Source organism: Triturus cristatus, chromosome 4_1 (genome assembly GCF_964204655.1).
Source record: "Triturus cristatus chromosome 4_1, aTriCri1.1, whole genome shotgun sequence".
NCBI classification, from domain to species: Eukaryota; Metazoa; Chordata; class Amphibia; order Caudata; family Salamandridae; genus Triturus; species Triturus cristatus.
Window position 1 is genome coordinate 1268890541 of NC_140585.1, and position 24417 is coordinate 1268914957.

At 45.5% G+C, this 24417-nt stretch overlaps 1 protein-coding gene across 1 annotated transcript in view; it reads left to right on the forward strand.

The window, feature by feature from the left end:
• The window catches only part of NCKAP1L (NCK associated protein 1 like), a 1693457-nt gene that overhangs the window by 284291 nt on the left and 1384749 nt on the right, over positions 1-24417 (forward strand). The window contains exon 7 of the mRNA XM_085654768.1: positions 2722-2859. Coding sequence (XP_085510894.1) covers positions 2722-2859 — 138 coding nt within the window. The remainder of the gene's footprint in view (positions 1-2721; positions 2860-24417) is intronic.

Consider the following 24417-nt stretch of genomic DNA (forward strand, 5'->3'; position numbering starts at 1 on the left):
GAGGCATACCTTGACGAAATCCACCCAGCACTTGGCAGGAAACTATATGTGCAGTTTGGGCACGGATGTCTCCCCTTGCATGCGTTTACGTGAAAATAGTCAAGTGGCAATCCAAGTGGGTGCCCAGCCTGCAACATGTGTGTTGAGTCTGAACTTCATGTGTTCTATTTTTTACCCGGGTTATCACTCAATAAGATTAAGATGGTTGGTACAGTTATATAAAAACCTAGGCACAACCCATTGCATGGAAGCATTTAGACTTTTAAAATATAATACAGATTCCCATATAGTCTTTGAGGTCTCACGTTTTTCAAATTTCATGTGGTGGGCCAGGAGGAACTTCCTCAAAATGCAAAACCAAGGACTGGGTTGTGACTTACTCTCTCACCATCTTTTTTAATTTAAAAGTAACTTTCCAGATTAATTGTTTTATCTCTTTTTAACTTTTTTTTATCGTTTTAGTCTGTTTGTACATATTTGTCTTTGTTCTTTTATAGTGAACAACCGAAATAAAGAAACATTGGTAATGGTAATGGATCCTTTATGCTACAAGCCATTGACTTTTTCTCAAAAATTGACACTAATGTGAAGTGCCTCGGTTTTAATAGTTGTTCTTTACTCTTCAAATCTCCTATTTAATAGTGGAAATCTTTCTATCAACTTATTGTTAAGATTATCAGAATGTTATTCTTTTTTCTCACTGCAAACAATATTTGTCAGTTGTTTCTCAAAATGTGGTTTGTTGTCTATTTCTGCAACAGAGCACATTTAAAGGAATAAATCATTCCCACTCAGTGAGATTTCTCGGTTTACTCCACCTCTGCAGGCATCTGTGTATTCCTAAGGTCTAGGGCGTGAATCCTTGATCCGTTGACTTGGGCAATAGTAAGCTTAATTATACACAGCACTATGAAATCACTAAATCTGTGGTACACCTGTACTTCAAGTTTTTCCTATTTAGATAAACCCTGAAGTCCTGCATGGATGTGTATACTGTATGCTCTTTCTAACCTATAAATGTGATCAGCTGCTAAACGGAATTGTGATCCAAGATCAATTCTCATTGGTCTCTGACCGAACGTATTCTATGAATGTTCTAACACATACAGCTACCATTGAGGATCTCTGGGGCTACTTAGTGAGTACACTCTCCTGACCTTTAAGGAGGCATGTGTGTTTTCTGTTGTTTTAATCAGAATTAAGAAGAACCTCAATCATTTCCTGACCGATTACTTGATTCCAGTACTTTGGTATGAACGACAACTGGACTAGAGAGCTTCATTTGAGGAAAGAACGCCCACACTGTACATGTTCGCCATTGCACATTCCTGCAGGGCTTTGACTATCAAATCCATGTCCTGGAGAAACTGGGGGTGCATGCAGACAGGGTGGCACACCATGTGCCCCCCGGCATGCATTCCTTGGCGCAAAAGAAACAGGGGGCCCTGTAAGACCCCCTTTGCTTCCTCACCACCACACTTTTCATAGCGGGCTCACCGCCATGAAAACTGTGGCAGTGAGGAAACACCTATCATGCTTGGCGGTGCTGCAGTGGTACCACCAGTATATTAGGGGCCTCAGACCACTGCAAGAGTGCCAAGGATCGTGGATACCTGACGGCAGCAGTGGGACCATGACAGTCTGACTTCCCTACTTGTAATAGGGCAGTTGGATCACTTGTGCAGCGGCAGCCGCCCTGCCACCGTGAGTTTGGCAGTCCTATGGACCGCCAAACTCATAATTTGCCTCTGAGGTTTTCTACTTAATTAAGTACATACCTGTGCAGTCAGCTGTGTCACCCATCTGATACAGGTGTGAGTATTTACTTGGGAGAAGCTTCTCTCTTGTGAATGAAATGGGAAGGCTGCTGTTACTGTTTACAACTCAACCCAACCAAAACATGAAGAAATGTATTTTGCCCACATGAGATACTTTCTGGGTCAAATATTCAGGATATGCTTATTTTGATTATATTTAATGACCTCCTGCAAAAAATGAAGAAAAGCTCAAACTAAAGGCCAGCAATATTGACTGAGAGGCAAACCTAGACTATTCGTGCGTTTTATATATACTTAAGGCTAGTGTTTATTTGCACTGTTCCTTGGACTAGTGATACTGCCGTGTTTTACACGGACGACGGTGTTACATTATTTAGATTTTTTTTTTTGTTGCTTTTATGCAGTTTAATTAGAAAATGCTTGTGATGTCTACCTTATTAATTATGCCCATTCAGTCTAACTGTACATTTTGGTAAATATTTGGGAATGTTGGGTAATCCTTGCCTTTGCACAAATGTCGATTTGCGTTGGAATGTTGGGGCCTTTATGCAAAAATACATAGTTGATATCACTTGTGGTCCCTTCTGGGTAAGAGCTCCCTCTGTAAACAAAGCTGTACCATGCTTCTCTTCATAGCTCATACTGCTTCCCAAAAAGTGTTTATGTACATTTGTAAAAGACACTCATCTTTGTTTGAATTCATAGAAAGGGAGAGGTAAATAACTCCTGAAATATAGTTCAAACCCGGGACAACAGCAGGGCAGTGAGAGAGTCCACAATTAGCTTTGTGAAGGAGCGTCATGTGACGCCTCTGACATGATGATAACGTAGCACTCTTTGCTGTTGGACGCACTACAAAGCTCTTTTGTTGCTGATAAATGTGAGATTGAAATGAATCCTTTTACATTTATTTCTGACATTCTCGTCATCTCTTTTTCCACAGTCCGTGACAGATGCAGTCTTGTCGCTTTACTTCCTTTTCTGTCGACGGAACCAGTCCGCCGAGCAGTGGCGAGGAGCGCAGTTACTCTGTCTCATCAGTAACCCCGCGACCATGATCATCCCCTCCAACTCCGACACTGTGAGTTGTCCCTGGTGTTGTTGGCAGTCTGTACTGAAATCTATTTTTCGAGGCCTTCTATCTAATTGTTCGACTGTGTCCTTACTCAGTTTTCTCTGCACACTCTAAACAGACTTCTCACTCTGCATTATATCATTTAAGAAATGTTGAAAGTTACTAGCACATTGTGTGTCAAAAGTACTTCCAAGTCAAGGAGCTTAAAGCTCATCACGTGTTGAGAAAATAAATATGAACTTGGTATTGAAGATGTTATTCTCTTTCGGTGCCCTCATCCTAGACCCGGGTGAGGCTCACATTGCCACAAAAAGAGTAGGGATCACTCACGATTTATCAATGCTATAGACGTGGTTGTCGTTTTTCCTCCGCACTTAATGCTATATTTTTGATTCCCTTTCCTCCCAACTCAAGTTTAAGCCTGTGGAGATCGAATCAGCCATCTCTTACCAAGGATTCACAGAATAAAGCTTTATGAACATTTTCAACCTTTCAGGCTGGGTTGTAATTTCAAGCCAAACGATATGCAATACTGATCGTGTTCTTGTATCCAGAGATGGACATAGCAGAACAAACACATTTATGGTATGGAAACCCTTGCTACACTCCATTTATGGGTCATAACTCGACGGTGCTTTTTTAGGACTCAGCACTGCAAGATTTCCACTATTCCCACTCCTCCCCTAAAGAACCATTTAAAGCACTTGGAGCACATAAGGATCAGAGCTGATATATATGAGCTTTCCAGATGCATAAATGCTGTCTCAGATTAGGGTAAGTGGAATGCACACTCTATATCAGCTAAGAGAGCACATATGTTTACAAATATTCAGGCCTTTTAAAGGCAGTGTTAGAAAGGACTTACAGACAAGCACACATATGTTTTCTAAATTTGTGTCTTACATTCATAAGATGTTGACTGGCAAACTTGCAGCTCGAAACCCTTACAGCTTACTCTCCTTAAAGAAAAGGTCATCAGGCAGCTATATTAGTTAGGGATTTTCTTTTAGATATTGAGATAGAGAAGGGGCCTTCAATGCAGGCTCAGGAAGGCCAGACCCATGCGAGATTTTCAGCATAACCATTGACTTTGGGGCGTGGTTTGGACGCATAGCGGCATAGTCACATTTGCCGTAGCTCCCGCTGGTGAATAATTATCCGGCATAAATCCGCAATATTCCAGGTGCACAAAACACTCCTCAAGGGAGAATAAGGTCGTCGCTACCCTACGACATCCACAGACTGAGAAGATTCGGCTTCACCGTCCGTAAACGCCGCTGGGAATCTTGAGCCGGCAAGAGCTGCGGGCGCCATCTTGCTGAGGCCCCGTGCAGAACGGTACGGCTCGGAGGCTTGGACCGCCCGGCAGGAGCAGAGGGATTAACACTGGCAACCAAGGGACCCGTAATGGCGAACAGGGCGTGAAAGTCCCGTATCGCGACAGAAAACCCCGAGATCGTGTCCAGGCCAGGCCCCGGGCAAACGGAGGGCTGCCACAGTGGGGTGACACAGCGGAGGACCCGGCAAGCCCTGGTGAGAGCCCTCTGTGAAGTACAGTAAGCCGGAGGGCTGACGGGCAGAGAAGGAGACTGGCGGGCAGTGCGAGTGGGCCCCCCCGCCGATGGCCTAGTTTGGGACTGGGGGAGAACCACCGGAGGTGTGGGGTGTGAAAGCAGCAGACCCTTGCTCGCACGACTGGGAGGATAGGATGGTGGGTGGCTGGAGCCACGACCGAGCAGCCGCAGAGAAACAGGCCTGTGGAATTGGCGGGCGGATCGCCGAAGTATATGCAAACCGGTAGTCCTTACAGGAGACGCTGAGCGATAGGCATATACCCCAAAACCAGGCGCCGGCACACGTTGAATGCGGGGAGAATCCTCTGGCCCTACAGGACCGGGGGAGGGGCACAACTGCTCGTTGCACACCAGGGAAGAGCCTGCCAGACAGGGACACCTCGTGACGGCAATACAGGCCTGGCACTAGAAGATAGCGAGACGAGCGGACACCAGGGAGCCGGGGCTGAGCCGCTGTCTGGCCGGAAGGCGAGGAAGAGGACTACACCTGACAAGTGAGGGTGCCGGCGCCCGGCAGAGGAGATGCTGTTTGAGGGTGCAAGTGTTGGAGACTGGCTGGACCCTGGGGTCCTGTGTTGGCCGGGTACGATGGTGAAGGACAGGAACAAAAAAGTCCAAATTAACAAAATCTCTAACTACGCACAGCCGTGCCACGCAGAACGGCCCGGAGCGGCAGCGAACCTGGACGAACAGGGGGATGGACCAAGTTGGTTACCAGACACATCCCCATCACTGGCAGAAATCATGGCAGCGATTCAGGCGTCCAAGGCAGAGGTGGTGCACAGTATTGACGCCGTTGCGATAGAGGTGAACCTACTATGATGCGATCTTTGCAAAGTATCAGGCAGGGTAACAGCCACGGAGCACAACGTGGAAACTATGCAACAGGAGGTCCGCGAACTCAGTGACTCAATGGTGCCACTGCAGAAAAGGGTGGTGCAACTGGATGAGCGGGCGGAGGATGCAGAGGGTAGATCGCGAAGAAATAATCTACGCTTCATTGGTTTCCCTGAAAAGGTGGAAGGGCCGGCTGCGGACCTATTTTTGGAGAACTGGATTGTCAGCGAGTTGTCCCCCAACAAACTATCTAAGTTCTTCAGTATTGAGAGAGCACACAGAGCGCTGGACCCGCCACCCCACCCTGGAGCACCCCCAAGAGCGATTATAACCCGGTTCTTTAATTTTAGAGACTGGGACATTATCCTCCAGGCCACCAGAGCGAAAGGCCGAATAATGTATCAAGGGCACTCCATCGCGATGTTCCCAGAATACACCCAACGGGTACAGGAACAAAGGTGCCATACTGGTACTTAAAGTTAACAAGTTTACGGTGGCTTGGGGTGGTGATACGAAACTGTTAGAGATATAGCCATTGTTCAGTTGTAAGTTATATGAAGGGCGGTATGGGGCGACTCCGTCAAGCCCCGACTTTTCGCACCAAGATAGTAGGGGAAGTAGCCGGGTTGCCCAGGGGGTGGGGGGAAGGGGAGAGTTAATTAAGTTCAGGGGTGGGGGAAAGTCGGTTGTTCATGCAGCTACAGAGGTCTCTGCTTAGGTATGAGAGAAGGACTGTCCGAGTCTACACTCAGCTGTGAAAAGGGGGAGGGGGTGCGCGGGAGGTAGTGGGGGTGAAGCTGTAACGTAGAAATGCATCTTCAACTTTGAAGGTTCTCGCATGGAATGTTCAGGGGCTGGCTGCATTTGAGAAATGTAGATGGGTGTACGCTTATTGGAAAAGATACAGGGTGTCAATAACGTGCTTGCAGGAGACTCATGTATGGGGGAATGCACTACCGTGTCTGAAACGCAGGTGGAGAGGCCAATTATGCGCCACCTTGTATTCAGGTTTCGCCAGGGGCGTTTTGATATGGGTGGCGCCCGGAGTGTCATTTAAGTGTTTGAATCAGACAGTGGACCCGGAAGGTTGGTATGTAATTCTGCATGGCACATTAGAATGGAAGGATTTATGCGTCATTAATGTGTACGCCCCGAATGTAGATTGCCCAACTTTCTTCCCATCTGTCAGAGTGGCTGCTGCACCATTTATAGGTGAGGCGACCATTATGGTTGGGGACGTAAATTGTGTCATTGATGGCAACCTTGACCGGAAGCCGCCACGGCTTTGTACAAAACCATGCATGACTAGCTCCCTGACGGACTTGCTGAGGGACATGCAGCTCACGGACATATGGAGAGAACGCAACCCCACACACAAAACATTCTCATGCCATACACCGGCCACGAATACACACAGCCATCTATATTGCTGCTTCATCTCCCCATCGCTAGCCCAAGAAGTAAAAGGGGTAGCATACCAAGCAAGATATCTCTCGGACCACTCTCCGCTTTTAATATGTATGGAGGGCCGTAGACCACGACAGGCTTTTCCTACATGACGCCTTAGGGCTGAAGCTTTGCTGGACCCCCCGTTCGAAAAGGCTGTGGAAACAGCACTAGACAAATATTTCACAGAAAACTGGGGGTCAGCATCGAATAGAGCCTATAAATGGGATGCTATGAAGGTGGTCCTCCGGGGGTATGTATGCACACAACATACGGGGTAAGGCGGCAATTAATAAGAGACATAGAGGACCAGGAACGTAGACTGGCTAAACTTGAGAAGAAGTTACACAAGACCACGATGCGAAGGGGGGAGTGGTGCGAGACCAGGGTTACATTGCTGGAGGCATGGCAGCGCCTGGAAAAGCATGACTATATGGTGTACCGGCAGCAACTGCACCAGGAGGGAGATAAATCGGGAGCCATGTTAGCGAGACAATTAAAAAGGGAAACGTCGCCGGAACCAATATTGTCACTTATGGATGGGGCGGGGAAACTAGTGTACACAAGCGGGGATGACAGATCTCTTTGCGGACCATCTGGCTAAAATATATGGAGGGTGGATGGGCCTGAGTCTGCAGCTATAGCAGAATCTTTAGAGCGGGTGGAGTTACCCCAACTGGCTGAGGGGATGGAGGAATCGCTAGGTGGACCGATCACGAGAGAGGAAATTCTGGGAGCTATTAAACGGCTCAAATCAGGGAAAGCGCTGGGAAATTATGGTTTCCCGGCGGAATTCTATCAGAAATTTGCACCACTTTTAGTAGACCGGCTAGCGGAAGTGTACAATGAGGCCTTGAAAGAGAAGCAGTTGCCGGACTCTATGCGCAAAGCTTTAGTGATCATGATCCCGAAACAAGACAGAGACCAACGACTAACCAAGTCATACAGACCAATTTCACTTCTTAATATAGATGTGAAGTTGTTGAGCGGCTTATTGTCGAGTAGACTCCTTCCCCATATGCCGCATTTTATCCATCCGGATCAAGCGGGATTCATCCCACGACGTAACATGATGTTTAACCTGAGACGCTTAGTCCATGTATGGCATGACCCCAATTTGATACACGTGGAGCATGCCTTAGTTCTTCTAGATATCGAACAAGCGTTCGATTCCGTGGCCTGAGTCTATATCTGGGCAGTACTGGAGAAATGGGAATGGGCCCGGGGTTCAGAAACTGGGTCCAACTGCTCTATGCTAGGCCCATTGCGAGGGTAAAGACCGGAGGACGAATCTCTAAGTCGTTCCACCTGGAGAGGGGCACAAGGCAGGGGTGCCCACTCTCCCCTTTCAATGGAGCCACTAGCTGAGATGCTCAGAAAGCGGCTAGCGGAATGGAGCATTAAGATGGAGAACACTCGCCATGTGGTCTCAATGTATGGGGACGATACCCTGATATATTGCAGACAACCGACAGACTCGATCCCGCTCTTGTTGACGGTATTGGAGGAGTTCGGGAGGGTATCCCACCTCTGAGTAAATCCACAGATGTCGAAATTGCTGCCATTGGGGAGTTTGTCGTGCCGATCGACAGATACGTTGCCGTAGGTGGGCCTACCCTGGATGACGAACCCCCCCCAGATATCTAGGGATCAGATTGGCACAGCCAGCAGAGCGCTTTCTAGGTCTCAACATGAGCAGGGTGGTCGACGGGATACGGGGTTCAGTGTGCTTCTGGAGGGATTTGCCCCTGTCATTGATCTGAAAGGTAGCAATCACAAAAATGATTGTAGTACCGAGATGTTTATATGTACTCCAAAACTCGTTTTATGCAATACCGTCTAGTATTTTCAAAGAATTAGATATCCTAATAACAGACCTGTTGTGGGGGCCTAAACTTAAGCACGTTAGCCTGTCAACGCTGAAGCGACCTTTGCAGCTGGTAGGGGTAGAAGTATTCTCTATGGGATTTTATTATATAGCGGCACACCTACAGCATTCAATTCACTGGTTGGATGACCAGGGGAACTGGGAAAAGTGTTTGCTGGAAGGGTTGTACGAGGGAGGCTCTCTTCCTGTCACTGAGCCATACCTTATTCGATAGGTAGCGGAGGTTTGGGAAAATATGATTGGAAAAGTAGTGAAACATGCACTGTTCGCACCAGAAGACCCCCTATGGGCAATTCCAGGGTTTGCAAAAATAGCGGAATCAATGTCAATTCACAAATGGAAAGAAGGAGGCTGCCTGTCTATGGGGGAGCTATATCACAACGGGCGGTTTGTCACAAGAAATACCGCAGAGGCCGCATTTGCGTTAGGCGCGGGACAGTATTTACAATATGCAAAGATTTTGCAGGTGGCCAGGGAGATATGGCCAACATTCCCAGAGTAACCACCAGTAACCAGAACCCTACAGGTAATGCTGTCTATGGCGCAAGGGAGGCATATGATAACCCACTTCTACAAAGCGATCCGTGAGGACCTGCCACGGAAACCATTCCTACTTCAGGCGAGATGGGATGAAACGATAGGTGAACCCGTGTCATAAAAAGACTGGTGTAAGATCCATGAAGGGGTAAAACAAGGGAGTTCCAATGCCCACTTTAAATTAATACAACACAATTTTGTTCATCAGGTCTATCTTACCCCAAAAACTCTCAGTAGAATTTACCCTGAGCGTTCAAATGCATGTCCCAGACGCCAAGCCAGGGGGCTGACTTCATACATGTGGTATGGACATGCCCACCGGTGGAGGCGTTTTGGGTGGAAGTTCTACAAAACATAAGAATTGTCACGGGTTGCGATGTTCCCAAAGACGTGCGGACAGAAATAGTGGGTCTTCTACCACCACCGAAAAATAGAAAACTGAGCAGGAAATTTGTGTATCTGGGTCTAATACTTGCAAAGCAACGCATTGCCATCGAATGGCAACAATCGTCGCCCCCAATGCTAGACTGATGGCTGAAAGACATGACTGAATGGGCAATAGCCGAGAGGGTCTGCATGGCGCACGTTAGGAGAGATGAAAAACTAGAGGATAACCTCCAGGCATGGTCGTGATGATAACAGATTTACAACCCCCTAGGGTAGAGCCCTCACAGACGGGGACAGACAGCCCACAGACTCTGGGGAACACACGACCGGAGGTTAATGAGACAAGTGACTCAGCACGCAGAGACCGCATATGGACGACAGAGAGTGTAGTAGACGAAACAGTTACCGACTGGGGGGGAGGGAGGGGAGAGGGAGGCAGGAGTTGGGGTTGCTGTCTCTTTTGCTCAATATGAAGTAGGGTTACGGAAAATTATTGACACAAGGAGAGGTTCGAATTTGTATTGAGCAAACAGCGTGATGTAACCTGTTAATGCGAAGATTTAGACATGTCAAAATATTTGCTTTATTGAAAATGCCAATAAAGTTTATAAAAAACAAAAACATTGACTTTGTAAATGTATTCCTGTCAGTACCCCTTTTGGAGAGCCATGGGCAACAAGGAGCTACTGTGCATACGGCATGAGGGTTGAGGCCTTTTACTCCTGATGTCCCGGTACTCAACCTAATATGGGTCCTGAGTAACTGGGCAAAGTACTACACTGTTCAGCACTTGACTCTTAGTGGTAGCATGGTTTGAGCATTCAAAGGGTTCTCATGGGGAGGTAGATACAAAGCAACCCAGGCCTATACCTCAACATACAAACAGTAGCAATAAGTGGTTTGTCTTGTCCAATACAAGTGTTTATGAAAAACATGGTATTTCATGTAAACACACAAAGCATGTACAGCAGATTAAATAATCCGCACACCCGTCTTATGATCAGCATGCTCGCACTCCCCTGGGCTGAATCCCCCAGTCTATCTTCCCCTTCCAGTATGAGTGGTTGTTCCCTATTCTATACTGGAGGTGACTCCCTGATGTGGGTCACACTAGTCCCATGCAGCCCAAAATCTTATGCCTTGCCTTAAGATTTCAGGTTTAGCATCATCTAGGCGCAATGTTCATGTAAATCCGCAGCAGGCCCAACAACTCGGAACAGTCTTACTACACCTAACGGCAGTTGGCAATCTAGGGAGACCTGCGACACTGGTCAGCAAGCTTCAGTCTCCCGCTGCTGAGGGCCCATGACCTCTTGTTGTCTTCCCCCATTGTTGCAACGGCCTCCGCAGTCCTTGGAGGGCATGTGTTAATGTCAGATGTCCATTCACATCTCCAATGTCAATCTGTAAGTGTTCCCCCCTGCTTCGTTGGCACGCTGAACCAGGGCAACGGCCCTGATCTCACTGTAGTGTCCTACTTGGATGATGGCCTAATCTTCACGGCTGCCCTCTTCCTGACAACAAAGAGGTTGCCAACTTTGACACACACATAGGCAATTGCACCCCATGCACGATGGCCAATATCCTATTTAGATGGGAGTCACCAACTCTGATGCACACAGGGGAAACTGTCTGAACTTCATGTTGTTCCCCTTTCTGGCAACATGGATGACCCCCAACTCTGCAGGAGTGGTATGGAAGGAGCACACTCCTGCTATGCTCCTGACTGGAATGACCAGTCTCACACTTAGCTCACTGGGATCTAATTGCCAGGCTCCCCGCTGAGCTTTGCTCCCTCCAAGCACTCTCCTTCTCCTCCTCTTCACAGGGCTTCACTGATCTTGGCAAGCAGGCAGCCTCAAGGCCCTTACCCCCTTCTCACATGTCTTGGCAGGCAGACAGTCTCTAGGCATTCTCCTCCTCACAGGGTGCTCTGGTCTTCGCAGGCTGGCGGAGGGCTGGTGGTCTATGCTCAGGGCAACTGGTCTTGACTCTCCGTGTGATGTCTCCTCACCCAGCAGGAAGACTGCCAGACCTTCCTTGATCCTCAGTCCTCGTTCCAACAGCAGAGAAGTCTTCGCGATATTCTTTCTTCTGATGAGACTTGTGATGTGCAAACAAGTATGGACACATGCTCCCTTCTTTATAGTCTAAATTCAGACACATCTGTAATTAAGTGTCTGGCTGTTGACATTTGTGTTTGGGGTGTCAGCTCTTTTGAAGTGCTCTCGCTACTGTGCACTGTCCTTTCTCAAAGGGAGAGTCTGCTACAGCGGGCTCAGATTGTGATTGACCCACAACACACCCCAATGGAGTAACTGGGGCTCCCACCTGGCTGTCAGCTTCCAATGAAATATGTCCCATAGAGCCTCAAGGGACACAGATTCCTCTTTAGCAGATTTCCTGTTAGTGCCAACCTAATCAGCCTTACCATCTTTCAGGCAATGAGCCCACTCTCCATTGATCAGTAACTCTTCCTGGATTTAGAGACTTTCCATGTGCACAGAGGATACTTTGTTCCTATCCCTTCAGTGTGGGTTATCCACCCAGGCCCTCAGGAATATCAGCATACACATCTCTTGTCTAGGGCTTGCAGGCCTCACCTCTCTAACCTCTGCTGGCCCTGTGTTCCCAAAATGGAACCCACAGGCCGCCATGTTATATACTATCCACAGGCAACCAAACATGCACACAAAAGTATCACACGCTGTCTGGCATGGCACCCAATCCATGCAGTCCAGGGGTGAGTTAAGCCATGGAACGTTACATGAATCAGCCAGAATGCCCCACTCCTGTGACACAGGTAAAAAGGCCTGCTGACCTTACTGATTCTACTGAACACAAAAGTGTTTATGCTACCACCACTGTGCTTCGGGCGCTCAACTCCAGGTAATGGCAGTAGCCCTCTACCTTCAAGAGGGTAGTGCTTGGTGAGCCCTGTCCTTTCTAAACAAACTGCATTACCGTGAGACAGGCCTATGTCGTAGTGCACGTGCATGATCTGTGTTCAGCCATGACCAACAATAGTTACCACTGGAGCACTCAGGGAAGGGGTACAAGTCTGTTACAATGCATGGGACCTATCCGTCCTAACTGTTCCATTTAGATGTGTTGTTCATCATTTTTTCTTATATGCCAATCCTAAAAATCTGTATGGATGCAGGCTCCCTGGTCTTGCATTGAACACACATGAAGTATTGGAATACGAAGATAATAGCCACTTCCAAAATTAGAATCAATCTGTACAAAGAAATCAAAGTTTACAACAATGTAGGACAATATTTAGCAAAAGGAGCAGTTCTGAATGAAGGTAGGAAAGAATTGGCAATGTAATTGGACCTGTGAGAAACCATCAATCTTCTTAAAGGTATAGGTAAAGAACGAGAGAGGAAAAAACTATCGTTGTGCTTGAGAAAACTGTTAGTATGGCAATGGCATAATAGTCCTCATATTTAAAAAAAAATGTTGTCACATCACACTGTGCTCAGAAAATAGTGCTGCAGGGAGTAGCCAAGTGAGTGAACACTCAGAACGAGAATGCAAATGGTAATACATATGTGTAATCAGGTAAAACTATGCTTAAGAGTATTTGTTAGGAATAAAATGGAGGCGTGGTGTTGTAAAACTTTGGATGGTGCTTCATGTTAGACATCTAATCGTTTTATAAACACAAAGGGGATTTAGCTCAGCCCTTTTTGCTCCACTGGTTTCTTTATTTGTCTTCACATTTTGCTTTCATTCACCACAGCATACAGCATGGGACAATGAGTCAGCCAGCCCATTTCAGCTATTGGCTTTATTGTATTGTGAATTTTGGCATTGTTCCTAATCAAATGTGCGCATCTGCCTAAAAAGATGTGCGTTTTAGTGCTCTGGCTGGTGGACAAATGCTTATTTTGCCAGTTCTTTTTTCTTGGCATTGTTTCTCAATTCATTGTTAATCATACTTCTGTATGATTAAGTTACAATAATAAGAGCCCATAGTACCTCTTTTGTGCCGATAAGAAACCTACGGTGTACATTAAAACTAAAAATGGTTTCTCTCCCCGTTCTAAGTACACCTGCCTGCTAGGAAGTATCTTTACTGATCTCTCAAAAGCATATGCATTTTTTTTAATTTAAACTTTTTATTGCAAGCAATGTAAACTTTTTATTGCAAGCAAGTGGCACCATGTTTCTGGGGATGCATACTTTCTATTGATTTTTTCGTTTTCTTTTTGTAGCATACTCTGGGCATGTTTATTGAGGATCTATTTTCAGTTCCATGGGTTGTGGGATGACTCTTCGGCTGTTTGCTGTATCTGTCGGTTGAGATGCTCCGCCTAGGTCTGCAGGCCAGGCTGGTGGCTCTTGTGCAGGTGAACGGCTTACATCTCTAAGGACTTCAGTTTTGTCTGGATCCAATTTACACTCTTTCTACACGATTAGTCATGGTGCCGGGCTGGCTGTTATAGTGTTACTGAGGTTCTTGAATCTGAGAATAATCTATGTCTCATCTGCTAGGTATGGATGGTGGTGTATAAAGACCTGGTTTGCCTTAGGAATTATCATCTGCGTATCGTGCAGGTATGATCAGTGGGGCCAGGTAGGGGGGGTGTTCGACGGACGATGACTAGGAAAAATAATTTATTTAATTTTCCATCGTCATCGTCCATCGAAATCGCCCCCCACCCGGCCCCACCGCTATTACCGTATATAGAGAAATGGTCCCAGCACAGTTATGTTTTGAAATGCAATATCAAAAGCAAGATCAATAAACAAAAAACAATTAAATAGTGCTAAAGTGTTGTTTAATCACACGAAGCACATGATAACTTTTGAATTAGACCAACAATTTTCTAGCAATATTAGAATAAAAAGTTGGGGTGCCCAACTGGGTGAGGGGAGGGGAGGAGGGTGATTTGAGTGAGGTAGTGAGGCATTTGATATATAACATTCAGCAGTGTCACAATTAAATTGTTAGGCATGTTGCTCAATGCCACATAATCACAATGAAATTCTTCAATTGGTATACAGTCATTTGTAAAGCCATGTACAATAGAGCAAACACAGTGCCCATTGCACTATTGGTGGTACTGGCGTGTATGGTATGTCGAAGTTTCGACCCCTTAACCCATGTAGGTTGGATTAGGTCCTTTCTGACGAGGTCTTCCTCAGGGCAAGGGTGAAGATGTAGCGAGAGGGGCACCGTGTTCAGGTTGGGAACCTAGTAGGTACAAACTTTGCGTCAAGGACGATAGGGCTCCAGGGACCCAGAATGGCATGGGTGGGAGTGAAGGACATTTAAACGGGAAGAAAATGAATTCTCACAGAGTTCTCATGGCAGTAATTAGTGCTGCGTAGATAACCGTGGTCAAGCCATCGGTAGGTGTGGTGAAGTTAATCACAAACAGTTTCCTGGATAGACTCGTTAGTTAGTCTGGCATTCCTCTATGGAATGAGAGAGCTCCTCTCGCTATTACCAGCACGGGCGTTGCTGGGGATTGTCCCTGCACATAAATATCAAACTTTGAATAACAGAATTCTTCTCTAAGCCCTTTGCTTTTCTCCAGGGAAAAAGGAACTGAAAACAAATTATGAAATAGCATCAATTAAGGAAACTAAATCAGAATAACCTTGTTGTCCTAGACAAATGTCATGCGAAAAAATACCACACAGTCAGTCAGTGCATCTAGAACCGAAAAGAAAATCAATGCTTCATTTAAAATTAATCATCGCCCAAGGCGAGCAAAAGTGGAATGAATAGTATAACAGACTGTGTCTCTAAATAGAATCGTGTCGCAAAATGTTTCTATAATCGCCGGTCAATTAAGTTCCAAAACAACCTCTAAAGTGAGTGTCCGAGAAATAATTCTGACTGCAACGCAAAACGTGAACCATCTTAGAATTCCCACCACATGTGCATATAGCCATTTCCAATACATTGTGTCCAGAGCATGCATTGAAAACTAACAATAGTGAAACTGCACACAGATGCTCACATCATAAAAGAAACATGCATCACCACAAAATATGGGGCATATTTACAAGCCCCTATTTCCGCCACAACATCACTTTTTCTGATATTGCGGCAGCGATAGGGGCTTCGCCTTATTTACAAAGCTGCGTTAAGTCACTTAACTTGGCTTAAGGCTGCCTTGTCGTAAATATAGGGCAGTGCCAAAATTAAGACCAGGGGAAACCTGGTCTTAACCTGGTGCAAATGTTTAATTTCTCCTCGTTTTTAGGTCTCGCCTGACAGCGCATGCGCTGGTCTGGCGAGACATTTTGTGAGGGCTCCAAAAAGTGCTACCAGGCCAGCCTAGACCTTCAGTGCATGTGCGCGGGCGCGCAAGTCGCGCTTTACTGATATTACTTTGACTTTCGCGGCCGCACGGCCGCTTTGATGTTTGATCGCGATCACTTTTGCGGCTGTTCTCCGTGAGGCTTCAATAGATTGCAGCAGTTAAAACAAGCATTGGCATAGCCAATAGGTCTCGATTTTGGGACCATATAAGTGTTTAGTTATGCAACTGTTGCATGGCTAAACACTTATAAGGTCCCAAAGGCGAGACCTATTGGCTATGCCAATGCTTGTTGCAGTTTTCATGTGTGCTGCGTTGTGCAGCACAGCACACTAGGAAAAAGAAAAATCCATTCCTGTACATAAACAATCATTAAAAACATTTTGTTTTGCTACTTCTATGAGTACTGCATTAAGCAGCACACATAGAAGTTACAAAACACTATTACCGATTGTTTTTGTGCAGGAAGGCACACCTTCCTGCACATAAACAATCTTCCCTGCAACGGAGGCACCCTTGCACTATAGTGCAAGGGGGTCTGCATTGGCACAAGACCGCTAAATTAGCGCCAGTGCAGGGAGAAACGCAGGGCTACACCGTATCTTTATAAATACCCTGTGTTTCAGAAGTGGCGGAGCGCAGCGTTAAGCCAAGGAGGCTATTGTCGCTCTCCGCCACTTCCTCGTAATTATGCCCCTAAGTCCATCCACATTGAAAACGTGAGTATAGAGACGAAAGTCAAAATATGACCACTAGCCCTCACTTAACAACCAGAATGTCGCTTGCTTCAACGTTGTCTAATGCGACAATGGTGTAATGAAATTGTGCTCAAATGCGCATACCACATGTGCGTTAGCTTACAGCACTGCGACCACTGAAGCGGAGCAACAGCTTACCTCCGTGACTTGACGCAACCGTTTATGGAAACAAGCATCGCCACTCTTAGTGCCGATACAGCTGCTATTACCTGAAATATATCCATGTGACACAGTGCCTGCACACATCACATTCATGCAGTGTGTCTGCCATACTAGCTCGCTGTTACTAGAATCGCCATTTTGAACAAGTTGAGTAGTCAAACAAAACCTCCATGTGGATACTCACCCCCCAAGCCACTGGTGATGAAAAACTAAATAAAACTACTGATAACATACAATAATAGATAGATAAATAGAAACAATACATAGATTCAGAAATAAGAAACCTGTTTGCAGACAAAAAGATGTAAGTTCCCAAGAACCAAACAGTTTTCATGTTCTTCATTCAACAGTTATCCAGCCACATATCGTAAGACAAAAGTCATCTCAAGTCTGTCATTCAAACCAAAAGGTTGTAATGTGCTGAACTGTTATTTTACAGTACATTTCTCTCTACAACAACTTTGTTTTTGTCAACCTCCTTATTCAATTCGACAACTTTCAGGATTTGAAAATGCAATGGGCTAACATTATGTTTAGATGCCTGCTGCGGAAGCATCGAAAATGGGCCAAAATGTATTTTATGGGGATTGGCTGAGGGCCGCATAGATGTTGACAAAAAAGTAAATAACCAGTGAAGCACAATAGGACTGAAAACGTACTCATGTGATGTATAAGCAACATGTGGCTGCAAGGTGGGTTTCAAATGTATTTTGTGGTCCAAGAACCTCTTTAATTTTGTAGCAGGTTTTATAATCACTGCTGAATTAGAAGACGAGCCCTTATCTCGTTTTCCACAAATTGTGTGATTCTGGACAAACCACTTAACCTTCGAGCGCCTCAGTCTCCTTTCTGCCCCAAACTGTGGTTGCCTAGAGCTGTCCAGCTGAAGTGTGCACTGCTGCATTATAGCGGCCAGAAGCTTCCAACTTGTGGCTCCCACTGTGTGTTTTTTCGGAATTTGTGTCGCGACCCATTGTATCCTAATCTCTGTTATGACCTAGAGAAAGTTTACTGGTTTTTTTTCATGGCGAAGAGTGGAAAGTTTAGAGGTGAACATTGCGGAAGGTCCTTGGCAGAGTCTGGTGACCATACATCAACCAACAGGGATATTGTCAAGCTGCAGGCGGTTCGGATTTTTTTGCACACCATACCTCTGTTAAGCAAGTAGCTCGAGTAACAAACACGAATGAGAAGGGCATTGTGTGCCTTTGTTCATGCCTCCGCGTGTATGGCATGCGGTGACACTTGTCTTCACACACACACACACAATACGTGCGGTTAGACCACAGCAGTGTTCCACCCTTGTTTTACTTTGTTAATATGAGACAGTGTGCGTTTTATTGTGCATTCTCAGGTAACACTGGCGGAGCCTGCCACCAAATCTCCCCTTCAGCTACTATTAGGTTTGTTGATACCAAAACCAATATTGATGTGTCAACAGCAGGTGGACAGTACACCTGTCGGGATACAGGCTGCGTATTTACATATTTATTTTGTGCACAGAAATCTATAGCCATGATTTAGTCCATTTTCTTTATTATGCTAAGCGATCTTTGTAAACTCTCACATGAAGATTGTAATTGTGTATTCATATTAGAATCCGCATAATTCCTTTATCAAATGTATATTACGTTTGTATTACTCTTTGAATCTTCTACGTTGAAACTGTCTCAGTTTACATGCTGTTATCCAACTCCGCCTTTCATACTTTTGATAAAATAAATACCATTAATTCAAAAGCATGTGTTGTTTAAGGCACTGAGAGAGTGCTGGGTCTTCAGTTTATGGAGTTTGAGTGCTGTGTATTGTGTCTGATTAAAGGGTGGGAGGAGTATGCAGGAGGGGTGAGAGAGCGACAAGAGAAACATAAGGGAGAGAATAGAGCGTGCGGAGGGAGAAAGAGAAAAGTAGTGGAAGAGGGGAGGATAAAAAGTGTGAACACTTGGAGGAGGGAGAAATATATGGAAAGAGTGACGAGGTGATACAGAGGGAAAATAAAAGACAAACCACAAAGAAAGGAGAAAGGGGCCGACTAGAGTGAGGAAGCAGAGAGAGTAAGCAAGAGCAAGATAGGTAAATAATTGGAGGTGGAGAAAGAGAGAGAAAGAACAAAAGAGGAAGGAGGAAGAGAGGGGAGAGACAGAAGTGATAGAGAAAGAATAGAAGATGAAGATAGAGCAGGAGAGGAGGATAAAGAAAGAAAGAGACAGAAAGAGGAGAGTTAGAAGGATAGGGGAAGAGAGAAGAGGAATCAGGAAAGACGAGAGAGAGAGACCAAGTGCTGCGATTTCTGTAATAAACACAAGATGATGGACGGAGTGCTGAAACCTTTCAACTACTCACCCCAGTCAAGACAGCTGGGTTTAATCCATTGTTCTTTTGCTCACCATGACACCCTAGTTTGGACCCAGTCATATGCATATCAGTCTTGAACCTGCTCCTCATGGGAACAGTCCAGCACAAACTGCCAGTTTGCTATGTGTGCCCTAAGTGGGACAGGTATGCCCAGACGTGGGTCCCGTGTTCACTACCCCCACCAGATACAAGTTAGCCTTGCTGATGAGGGATGATACCCCGAAACTAGTTCTAGGGTGCTTGTTTCAGGTCCTGGGAAGACCGGGACTGGCAGTTCGGGCTGGACTGTTCCCATGGGAAGCAGTGTCAAGACTGATTTGCATATGGCTGGGTCTAACCTGGAATGGCGTGGCATGCAAAAAAAATGGATTTAACCGAGATCGGTGACTGGGGTGAATGTTTGATTTCTTCAGCATGAAGACTGAAGGTGGGGAGCTGGTTTCTGGCGTGTTAAACATGTAATACTCCCCTGTGTTTGGTTTCCAGTTCCCTGGGCGAGGCAGGTATGCCCGTTAAATATGTGGGTGCTGCTGAGCTCATGTCCTGGGCTGGGAAGCTTATGTTCAAGGCTATTTTTCAGCACCTTGATCCTTTTTCATGTTTTTCATGTTTCCTTATTGCCTCTTGGAGTCTTGGTACAGCACTGTGGCTAATAACAAAAATGCTTCCTTTGATATTACTCAGCAATGTATTGTATCTCAAAGTCTCTTTTGAAGCTCTGTGGTTATACGGAATAAGCAGCTACCTATGTTATATGACATCTCTTTATTAATGTAATAACTGCACTTTCGCAATTGCTTTCTTAACCTTGCTTTCTCAAATTTGCCTGAAAATGCACCATTTGTCCACTCTCGGTAAACCCCCACGATCCCCCCTTAGGTTGTCCAGGATCGCTCGCTACGCTCGCTCGCAGCGGTGCAGTATGACAATAATTTTACGCCCCCCACTTTCAAATTTCACCAGCCGCCACTGCCTGTCAATGTTTGCCAACACTGGATGATTTCAATTCATGGCAAGTGTTGCTTTTATGTTCAGTTATTCTCACTTTATTTTGTGAGTTGTCTTGCCTATGTACATTAAACCATATGGACACTTCAGAGAGTAAACACAATTGCTCATTTCACAATTAGATGTGTGTTTCAACATCATTTTATTTCCATGATGGGGATGAGTCAGGGTGTTGCCCCAATGACATTGTTGCAATGAGTACAATTTCTGCATCTTAGTGTAACCTTTCCAACTTTATTGTGTGACTGTGTTCTTGAGGTCAACAATATTTATTTCAGATTGCTAGAGAGTTGATAGGTAAATAACGGCTTGTCTTTATTTAAAGTTACGAAGTCTTTCACTTTGCAATAATTCCCACCTCCTAGAAATGATACTCTTGATTTGGTTGGAGTTTGTGGAAAACTTCGAGACAAATGTGAATCTGCTATGCAATGGTTTCTTATGTGTTGTTGTAACAATGACCCTCTACTGTTTGTATGGAATAGAGTTATTGACTCTTTTATAACAGTTTTAGGGTATCCACGTTTGGTAAACCGCTCAGCATACTCTTCTAAAAAATGTTCAGTGAGAACTGTTTCAGATGTTATCCGTTTCATTCTCATAAATTGAGAATAACGAAGATTTTTGTTCAATGATATGGGGTGAAAGCTTGAATACAGCAAACTGTTAGTACTGTCAGTACTTTTGAAACACCATGGTTTGCAACAATCCACTCTGTATATCTCAACATCTAAAAAAGCCGTTGCATCTGCCTGACACTGATAGGAAGAGGGAGCTGTGCTGGTCACCGCTGGGGACTACCAGTCCCAGGATCCTCTCGGCCTCATCTGCGATGAAAAGCGCAACGAAGCCTCGTGGCCAATGTAGCCACCATTGCATCTGCCTGACACTGCTGGGAAGAAATATGGTTATGTACCATAGACGTCAATGCTTTGTATGCATTGATTTGCTATCAGGATGGAATGGAAGCCATTGAATGGGCATTGTTGGGCACGAAGGCTTGCAAGCAAATAAGGTGTTTCTGATTGAGCTCTTGCAGTTTTGTTTTTCTCAAAATAATGGTACATCAGTGAGATTCACGGGGTCCCTAGTTGCTCCAATATTGTTAATGCTTATCATATGGTCGGGTTCACGTCAAAGTCTACAGGATAACATTGTTCAACTCAATATAAGACATCCAAATATTCAATTTGCTCACACAATGGAAAAATACAAGCTGTCTTTTTTAGATGTTCAGATATGGAAACAGAGTGAATCATTGCAAACTAGGGTGATTTGTTTCCAAAACGTACTGACATGAATAGCAGTTTGCTGTATTCATGGTTTCACTTCATAACATTGAAGAAACATCTCAATTTATGAGAACTAAATGGATACCATCTGAACCAGATATTTTGACCTATTTTTACAAGAATATGCGGAGCAGTTTACCAAATGCGGATAACCTAAAACTGTTGTACAAGATTTAATAATTCAATTGCATACAAAAAGTAGAGAGTCATTGCAACAACATAAGAATCCTAATGAAATCCAGATATACATTTGTCTGGAAGTTTTCTGCAAACTCCAACCAAATCAAGAGTATCATTTCTAAGAGGTGAAAGATATTGCAAAGTAAAGGGACGGGGACTGGGTGGAAGCTCAGTGCTTGGGACTTGTAGGACCGGTAGGTCATCGTTGGGCTTCAAGTTGACACTGAACCTTACTTCAAGGAAACAGAGCATTCAGTTCCCCCATGAGTGGTGTTGTAGGAAGCATACAAGATGGTCCTGCATGATAGAGCACAGATTTAGTAGCCCAAAAGAGTAGGAAAGCAGTGATGGCCCTGGAAGACCTTGAATGTCTTCTATTTGAGTTACAGAGTGACCCAAGGGTGGTAATAGACCCCTCCCACCTATGCTCAGGAAGTTAGAAATCCTGAGAGCTCAATATCGGGACTTAGCACAGAAGGGGGCGAAGAAGCACATGCTTACCACACTGCTTCAGTTATATGTACTGGTTGATAAGGCAGGAAAATTCCTGGCGTGGTTGAGCAGGAAAGAAATGTGAGTGCAAAAGATTGTGTGTCCGGAAGACGATACGTATGACTTCGACGGGCACATTTCAGAGGAATTATCCTGATATTACTGGTCGTTTTACAGGGCCCGACTGCTTCATGATGCATTTTATGCAGCACAATATCTGGCAACAGTGCTCACACAGGAGTTAGATGAAGAGGTGTGAGATGTCCTCAAGGCTGACATCACAACACCCGAGGTCCCGTTCGCTATAGCAAAGCTGAGGATCGGTAAATCCCTGGGGCCTAACGGTATCTAAAAGCGTTATGCTGGGTTGCTGGGGGTCCATCTGTTAAATGAATGAATTAATGAAATTATGTCTAGAGTGCTCGGCTACTGAGAGTGTCCCGGCCCTGAGGCAGATGTCCACAAGGAGGATAACACCCACCCTACAATTTAAACAGATGCGTTTTCAGTTGCCTTTGAAACACATTTTTATCTGAATTGCATCTGAGTGGGAGGGAGATCTCGTTCCAGTACCTGGCTGTCAAAACCTAGCAAGCTGACCCGCCTCACTTCTTCCATTTGGTATAGGGAATGATCAGCAGCCATCTGTTGAACATGTTTAAGAAAGTTGAAGTGCAGGGAATAACCACCAGATCTCCCAGGTGCTACCATAGTAGTGATCCTCAAGGAAGGCAAGCCGAAGGAGCATTGTGAATCATTCCGCTCAATTTCATTAATATAGAAGTTAAGATTTTGGTTATGATACTGGCCTTGCGGCTTCTGCAGGTCATTACACCCCTGATACACAAGAATAAGCTAGGATTCATGCCTGGCAAGTCAATGCGGTACAACCTTATGTGGCCACACAACTGGTTGAACACGGTGAGGGACCAGCTGGCTGCACATGTCTTTCTTGCGCTAGACACGGAAAATGCATTAGACGCAGTGCACTGGCCCTTCTTGGAACAAATGCTGGTGAGGTTTGGGCTTCGACCCAAATACTGGAAGCGGGTGGCAGTGCTCTACCATGCCCCGGTTGCTGCAGTGAAAGTAAATGGGATGATGCTGCGGACTTCCCCATTGTTAGGGGAACCAGGCAGGGGTGTCCCTATCTCCTCTCTTATTTGCCCTCATCACAGAGTCTTTGGCATGTGTAGTGAATTCAAAAATATCTGAGGTAGAGGATGCTGAAGAAAAAATGTTGCTTTATGCGAAATACATCTTATATTACAGATCTGATCAACAATCCGCCGATGATTTTTTAATTATTTGAGGAGTATGGGGCTCACTCGAGTTACAGGACTAATTGGGATAAGATAGTGGTCTATCTAACCCAGGGGCAGATGGACATGTCCCAGGTTTGGCAATTCCTTACAATAGTGGAGGATGGCTGTATATATCTGAGGATATTTGTGATGCCAGAAATGGAGCTCTGCCTACGCAGAAACCTGGGGAGGGTGGGCAAGAACTTTCAGAACATTGCAGAAAAATGGAAAGGTCTACCACTCACCCTGATGGGGCAAGCAGCCATCTTTAAAATGATCTTGCTCCCTAATCTATTACACGTACTATAGAACACCTACCACCTAGTGCATTAGTAGGTGTTTACTAGGGTGGAGGGGGACGTGAGATCCCTGTTGTGGGATGGGGACACCCCAGGATTGTCCTGAAAGCACTGCAACATAATCCTTACAATAGGGGGTTAGCCCGCCTAGATCTAGAAGCTTATTATTGGGTGGCTCACTTAATCAATATTAATGAGTGGGTAATCATCCTCATGGCCACTCTACCTTTAGACTGAAATGGGCACAGTGGAGGACATGGTCGTACAAGCACTACCTCTGCGGGGAAAGGGGTCACAATGACTTCTCTGGCCACACAAGTGGCCATAGCAGCACATGGCTATGCCACAAGATGTTTGTGTTGAACATGCAAAATTACGCAAAGAACACCCTTGTGGGAGGGTACCTGGCTCATGGAGATTTGTCAGATGCAGGGGTTTGGTTCCTGGAACCTTACTGGTATCTCTAGGGTAGGGGACTTGCTGGAAAGTTGGGATCTTATACCGTTACCCTCGATGCAACGTGAATACGGTATGCACCCCACCCAATTCCTGCAATATGAACAGATATGGCATGCTTGGTGGGTGGAGGGGCTACTGTGGGAGGGCATCCCAGAATATGCTCCACTAGAAGGGCAACTGCTAACGGGGGAACTGGGGAAAAAAGCAATTTCCCTCACCTACAGGACATTGAATAACAACATGTCAGATACCCTGGGTAGGCTGCGAGACAAGTGAGTTTGTGATGTGGGGGACATGGAGGA